The 7509-nt window shown below is 37.5% G+C and overlaps 1 protein-coding gene across 1 annotated transcript; it reads right to left on the bottom strand.

Annotated features, from left to right (window-relative positions):
• Positions 1 to 2649: 2649 nt before the first annotated feature.
• LOC137813840 (protein PHYTOCHROME KINASE SUBSTRATE 4) lies at positions 2650 to 6624 on the bottom strand. Its single transcript, XM_068616282.1, has one exon. The coding sequence runs from the start codon at positions 4370 to 4372 to the stop codon at positions 2924 to 2926; it is 1449 nt and encodes a 482-aa protein (XP_068472383.1). The 5' UTR covers positions 4373 to 6624; the 3' UTR covers positions 2650 to 2923.
• Between the last annotated feature and the right edge of the window lie 885 nt (positions 6625 to 7509).

The raw sequence follows: 7509 nt of genomic DNA, 5'->3' as shown, positions 1-7509 counted from the left end.
TTTGACATAGCAAACTCAACACCATTGTCAGTACGAATCGTTTTAATATTAGTTTTGAAATGATTTTGAACGAAAACAGTGAAGTTAATGATGTGTTGACGCACTTCAGATTTGTTATGCAGTAGAATAACCCAAGTATAACGCGAGTAATCATCTACAATAGTCAAGAAATAACGAAAACCTTGCATAGAAATTATGGAACATGGTCCCCAAATATCAAAGTGTACAAGATCAAAAATAGCAGAGGTAACAATATTACTTAAAGTGAAATGAAGTTTTCTCTGTTTTTGCACGACTACAAGTGTCACATACATGATGAGTATCAACAGTAATAAAATAGTATTGTTTGCTTAAGACATGTAATCTTTCAAGTGAAGGGTGTCCTAGTCTATAATGCCACAATGTTTTGTCTGTGATATTACAATTAATAAAAGGAGCAAAACAATGCGGTTTAAAACGGCTAGAAGCAGGCAAGGTAGTGACAAGGTACAAGCCAACAGTGGCTTTAACTGTACCAATCCTCTCTTGCGTGACATTTTCCTGTATAATGCAGTGGGTTGAAGTGAAAGTTAAAGTACATTTAAGTTGGTGTGTGAGTTTAGAAACAGATATTAAGTTTAATTGAAAATGAAGCACATATAACACATCAGACAAATAAAACTTATCAGAAAAACGTACTAAACCATAATATGTGGCATAAACAATATGGTCATTTGGAAGACTAATTAAGACAGGTTTAATTTTAGTATAGTAGTAAAAACGTTCAAATTGTGGCAAACATGATCCGTGACACCAGAATCAATAATCCAAGATTCTTTTATAGCAGATAGTGAATAGAGAAACTTACCTGTTGAAGATTGCTCAGTATTGGGGATTTCATCCGTAGAGAAGGTGCCAACTTGATTAATTTGAGTCTGAGGGGCAGGATCCACAAGGTTTTGCTGACGCAAAATGTTGGTCAAGAATTGGCACTGCTGTGATGTAAGTTGAATCCCCTTTACATCTTGTTCTTTAGGAAAAAAACTCAGAAAAAGTGTCAGTAGTAATCATATTATTGGTTTGGGATGTCCAATTGGTGAATTTGTAGCCAGGAGGGAACCCATGCTTTTTATAACAGGTGTCGACAGTGTGGCCAAGACGATTACAAAAAGTGCATACTTTTCTAGTAGAAGAAAACTTTGAGGTTTTAACATTACTAGAAGGAAAACCCACTTTGTGAAAACAAACAGCCTCAGTATGACCGTATTTACCACAAAAATAGTGTGACTACTATTAAGACTAAGAAGACTAGGGTTTTCAGTAGACATTGCCTAAGAGATTTTGAAACCCAATCAAGATTTTGAAAGAGAACAGAAAAGATAACCAAGAACAACAAAGGGGGAAATAAAGATCAGAGAGAAGCGCAACAGAGCTCTTGCTCTGGTACCATATGACAGTCAATGAAGATGAATATTCCTTGTCTGATGTGGTGCATCAAATGGAGCGCACGTAATCGCAATGGAGAAAGGGAGGTTCTGGTGAACCCTAATTTCAAATGAAAAATAGACAATGACTTAAGCATAAAAGAGAGAAAAGTAAAGAAAAGAAAATACAAAAGAAAATACAAAAGAAAATCTTATTTACTTGTGTATTAGAGAGTAAAATACATTATGTATATATAGGAAAAAAAAACTAAGACCTAGTTTAAAGAGAAAAAGGAAAGTTGGACCAAACAAACAAAGTTCAATAACTTAAAAAAAAAAACTAAATATGTTAACACAAGAGGATATCAATAATGTTTTTTTACACGTGGACTTGCATGAAGAAGTATATGTGGAACTCCCTCCATGTCTTGAAATGCTGAAGAAAGATCAAGTATGTCTTCCACATAAATCCCTCTTTGACCTTAAACAGGTCGGCTGTCAATGTCAATGGTATGTCATTTTTTTTTATTTTTTTAAATTCTGCATAATTTCAAGCAAATATTCAGTGACAATTCCTTATTCGTGAATCTCATCAATCATAATATTACTATTTTATTAGTACACGGGTTTTTCAATTCTGTAATTCTTTCTTATCAATATTACAATTTCCATTTTCCCTCCGTTTAGTGTTTTTTTTTTTATGAAATTGTTTTGTTCGTTGTAAGGAAAGCAATATCAGAATAAAAAATCTGATCACAAATAAGGGAAAAGACAAAATCTAGGCACAACAGAAGATAAGTTCTTTGTATATATAGATCCACATACTACTAAGAAGTGAAAAAGAGACATCATATTTGCAACTATAGAACAAGATGATATTGGAATATCGTGTTGTGACTCCGGAACAATGTTGTGCGAGCTACCAGCTTTGAGCTACTAGAGTGATAACATAAAAAAACATAGAATGTGAGATTTTGTTTTGGTCATAAACAAATTAAAACATAAAAGTCAAAATTAATACCACAAGTCAAGTTTGTTTGAAAAAAAAATGTGAATGCATGGGTTAACTGATGAGTTTGCCACCCTTGTGATTTTGTACATACACCCAATAATTAGAAGAACCACATATATTACGTACTATTACCGTATCTTATACAAAACAATTGCACCGTTGTAGCAATGTAGTTTGTGGAGTTAAGAGGGGGAGTTATTTAAAAGAGAAGGAGAATAGTGCATGGAACATATATAAAGTAATAGGTAGTTCAGAGTGTGATGATTCTTGTTGGCTCCTGTTACAACAACAACATAATATATCTAATGCCGTTACATTCATCCTATTATTCCTATCACTCAAAGAACGGATACAGAACACAAAACAGAAAGGCGACACAATAATTAAAAAACGGAACAAGAAATAAACAAAACGGGAAAGGGGGCGATTACGTTATTCTTGAGGGCAGGAGAAGAGAAATAAAAAATAAAAATAGAAAAGCATAAGATGCATGCATGCGCGCAAATGGCTATGTCGCGAAAGGAAGCGACACGCGAGGTGCGTTGCGGTGAGCCCTGGCAAGTGGTGGCTTATTTACACTCCCAATCTTACTACTGTTCGCCCCACTCGCGATAGCGTTCACATGTGATGCTGATGGTGACGTGGCACCTCTCTGTCCCTCTGATCCACATTTCACCGGCTGCGGCCCCACGCTAACTGCCTTCTCGCACCGACAGCTCACCAACAAACCGTTTCCTCCTTTCCGCTTCCATTTCTCCTCCACGCCCGGAACCGCCTCGTCGTGTCCCTCTGCCGTCGTCACGCTCCACTCGATGCTCGCCTCGCTCGGTTCGTAGCACTCCGTTATCGTCGGCGTTGTGGAGCTCTCGTCTACGCTTCTTCGACCGAAGAAAAACCCCGTTGTTGAAGTGGAGCCCGAGGCCTCGTCGAACGAGTCCCTGCTGCTGCGTCGGTACGCCGCTGGAAACGTTGACTGCGTCGCGGTGGAGAAGCTCTCGATCTCGAAGAGATCGGAGCTCGCGTCGCTCGCGGCGTCGTCTTCGACGACGCGTGCCTTAGCCGGGAACGTGAAGTTCAGCGGCTTTGGCGATGACTCGTCTGGTGGCCGGAACACCTCTAACGAGTCGCGCGGCGGATCTTCCTCTGCGACGCCGTTTGCGAGTTTTAGTTTTGTGATTGGATTGTTATGGTTTAGCACGGGGAAAGTGAATCCGTCGGTGAACGGTACTCTCACAGAGCTCGCAACTCTGTGAGAGTTGGAATTGTGAAACCGTTGCGATTTCGTAGCCACAAGTGTTGCTGTTGCTGTTACTGGTACCGGAAGCGATGCTGGTGTTTGATTCGGAATCCACTTATTTGGTGTGATGTGATGAGAAACGTTGTGATGTTCGTAATCTCTTTCTTGTTGTGATATCTGAGATTTAGATTCTTGAGCTGATTCTTTGATTTGAACTGATTTTTTCCCCGTGCAAGGACATTTTCTCCTTAGGAGCCAACTGGATTTGGAGTGTTTGGGGTTTCGGAGGTTCTTAGGGTTTTGAGGGTTTTGCATTGAGACTGGGATTGCACCTGGAGGGTGAGATAGCAACCCGGTTTGGCTGTTCCAGCTGGCTTCTGAGGAAGCCGTTGGAGTTGCCGCGTGGAACGAGCGCGCTCTGTAGTTTCTGATGTGGGCGTAGCCGTCCACAGATGATGAAGCAGAGGAATACCTGGTGGCTTCTGTGGCGATGACGTCACCCCTCTCTGGAATTCGTTCCATGGGAGAGACTCTGCTGATGCTAACCTTTTGAATGTTAATGTTGTTGTTGCTGCTACCGTCATCGTTGAAGTATTTGTGAGCATCGAATATGCTAAGCTCAGTGGTGGCATCTTCAACAGGTCCTGTAATGATTGTTGCCTTGTTATCGGGTCTGAGATAGGATGAGAAAGTTGCGTCTGTATCTCTCACCGTCTGCATCACTGTTTCTCTTTCGATGCTATTAAAAATATATATATATTTCGTGACTGATAAAAACTGAGCTGTTGCATTTGGAATTCCTTGGTCTGATATATATGTGTTCAGGTCTCTGTTATGACTTTTGTCCTGACACCAATTAATTATGAGGCTGTAAAAACTAGAAACATCCTATGCCCTTCTCTGTTTTTCTTTATTCTTGCCTCTGTAATGAAACAAATTCGCCCAACCTATGATCTGACTCGCTCGCTTTCTCGATGTATAATGAGTAAACAACAAAAGTCTGAATTTTAAAAGCGGAATGTCCTGACTAGATTATGATATCTGTGGAGATAGAGTGATGCAATGGCCAATTATGTGTGATACTTCATCATTTGAATGCATCATGGCCATCTGTTAGTAGCTATCTCTGTCTACAGAGTTAATCATTGAGGAAAAGTTCTATGCCTTCTAATTTGTAGCCTAAAGATAACAGTAGTGTGGATCACAAAGCATGGTAAAATAAAAAAAAAAGGATACGACAAGGAGAATTTATGTTTTCTACTCAATTTTAATAGTGATATTATATTATTCTTAGTTTCATGTAACACAATTTTAACCTCACTTTCGACTAAGTTGTTGTTCATTTTGCTTTTCTTCCATTACATACAGTAACTTCTCACATACTTCTTTCTCTTTCTTTCCTCTGCCCTTCTTTTATATAAATTTTGTCCAAAGTTTAAGTATAATTAACTTTTGTCCAATTTTAGCAGGTGGTTGATTCTCCGTGCCTGTAAGGTTTTCTACTCAATTAAGAGCGAGCTGCTTTTGAAATAGAGATGTACCAGATATTGTCAATGCTTCTTGGATTCCTAGTTGTACTGCATATCAGAGAGCTATTTATATGTGCAACAAACCGGCTGCTACACCTCAAATCCAATTGGTAGGTAGAGCTATTATACATATATACAGTATGCTATTATCAAAATATAATTAATGTTGCTTTAGGACTTTACGTTGATATATGATAAGCTCTTGGAATTAATTATTGACCTCTTTTATTGCTATAACAAGTCTTGGAATGACAGAAGAAAGTTAGGTGCATGCTGCATGCTGCATGCTGCATGCCTCTTTTAGAGCCTCATAGGACTCCAGGACAATTAAGTTTACTATTTCAGAGACATAAAAATTGCTTGAATCACTTTTTTCCTTGATGGATTGTTTCCCAACTCAAGATCTGTGACTGTTGTTTCTCCTATTCTTTTCCTTATTTTCTAAGTAAGTTTCCTCGTGATGTGGCTGCCTGATAAGTTTGGTAGTGCTGATTCAATAAAGTAGGCAAATAAGCACGTCCTATCTGACATCAAACATCAGCCAGGTAGCAACGTGAATGAGTGAGGGTCCATCGCATTTGACATTTAGAGATGAAGGTATGTCTCAACACTTGGGAGACCATAAAGAACTGTCTTTATGGGTTTACCCAATCAATTATCAGAGGTGGATTAATTTTGGAAGCAGTGCATGGTGGGTCACCAGTAACCTTCTTGGTAACATGGACTGCTTTATTGCCCGCCTTTACACAATTTATGCATGGCACTTGAGCAGGTGGTGGTCCTCATTTTGCCTTAGGAACAAGATTTTGGTCTCATCTTTCTATCAGATAATATAATTTACTCCAACAATTCTTTAGCTCGTTATCAACATCTTTTACTTTAAAAAAAAAATTCACTTGGTTGATATTGGTGAGTAATGTTACTGTTCCTTTAGTGAGAAGGGATGCTCTCTTTTACACTTGACGCCAGATAAAGCACTACTACTTTCTTGTTACTGTTTTTTCTTCTACTTTGCTTTCTTCTTTCTTCTTGGTAATCCTGTTAGGCGAGGAAATAAGATTTTCTGAGGAGACTCTATTTCAAAATCTGTTTTTTTGTTGAAACTTCAATGCTTAATGTATGTATAATAGGTGGATAGTGTGCCGTATGTATGCAATATTGCAATTCTTAAATATTATTCTATCGTATTGATCTTTGAGGATTTCTGTTTTGTTCCATCCCCAACAGCCTTTTCATAATGGAGAATAATTATTTCATAAAGAAACCGGAAAGGGGGAGGGGGCAATAGGTAACATGATTAGAAAAAGGAAGAAAGAGAGGGAGAAATAAAATAAGATTTGAGGAGCGTATTAAACTACTGCGTTTGCAAAAGTCATAACACTTTTATAATACGTCATATCTTTTTAATGGTTGGTTAGAGAAAGTATAATAGTTTTACATGATAAAAAAAAGGAAGAAACAGATGGAGAAAGAATATATATGAAGATGGTGTAAAAAATTCGGGTGAGCAAAAGCTATAACTCTTTTCCAATGTCATGTCTTTTTAATGGTTGGTTAGCAAAAATATTTATCTATGTAGTCTCTATACATCTGTTAGAATTTTCTGTTGATGTTACAGTTAACGGCTTCTAAGGTTGCCATAATTATTCATCAACCTCCAACAAGAAAACCGAACTTAATAATTTCTTCATGTTCAAATGTACATTTTCCAGTCTCACATGATAATTATATTTCCCAATTAACTCCTGCTCTGTGTGATGTGGTGGTTGCAGAAACCTGATTTTACACAAATTGTTGATGATTCTAAATAAAGTTCTGTTTTGTGGGAGAAGCATTTAATGTATGTGATTCATCAAAACTAAAGATCAACATTTAGCTTACCTATGTTAAGGTTCTGTGAGCTGTCTATTTTGAGTAAGAATAGTATCATTCTGTATGAACTTGACACGGATCGTTGATGCGCTTTGCTTATGATGGAGCACACGTGGATGTGGGATACAAAGTTTGATATTATGAGGGGATAATTACTATCTGCAACCCATAATTTTTAAAATCATCGCTCTATCCTTTGTGCATATTTCAATGGTGACTTTTGGATTACTGAATTTTTTCTAGAACAAGTTTAAAATATATTTGATACTTTTTGGAACAAGATTTTTGGAACTATCTTTCTACAGCATGAGATACTGTTTAACAAGTTTTCTGAAACCTATGAAATATTTTTTAAAATCAGCCTTTTTGAAACATGACATATTTTTCAGAATAGAATTTTTAAAACAAGTCTTCTAGAATATTGAGATATTTTACGGAATGAATTTTCTGGAAGAA

This window comes from Phaseolus vulgaris, chromosome 1 (genome assembly GCF_051622355.1).
Source record: "Phaseolus vulgaris cultivar YP4 chromosome 1, ASM5162235v1, whole genome shotgun sequence".
NCBI lineage: Eukaryota > Viridiplantae > Streptophyta > Magnoliopsida > Fabales > Fabaceae > Phaseolus > Phaseolus vulgaris.
The sequence above is the reverse complement of the archived record's forward strand: the minus strand, read 5'-3'. Positions and strand labels throughout refer to the sequence as shown.

Excerpts from the sequence above, each read along its gene's own strand:
- LOC137813840 (XM_068616282.1), bottom strand. The coding sequence starts at position 4,372 with ATGCAGACGGTGAGAGATACAGACGCAACTTTCTCATCCTATCTCAGA.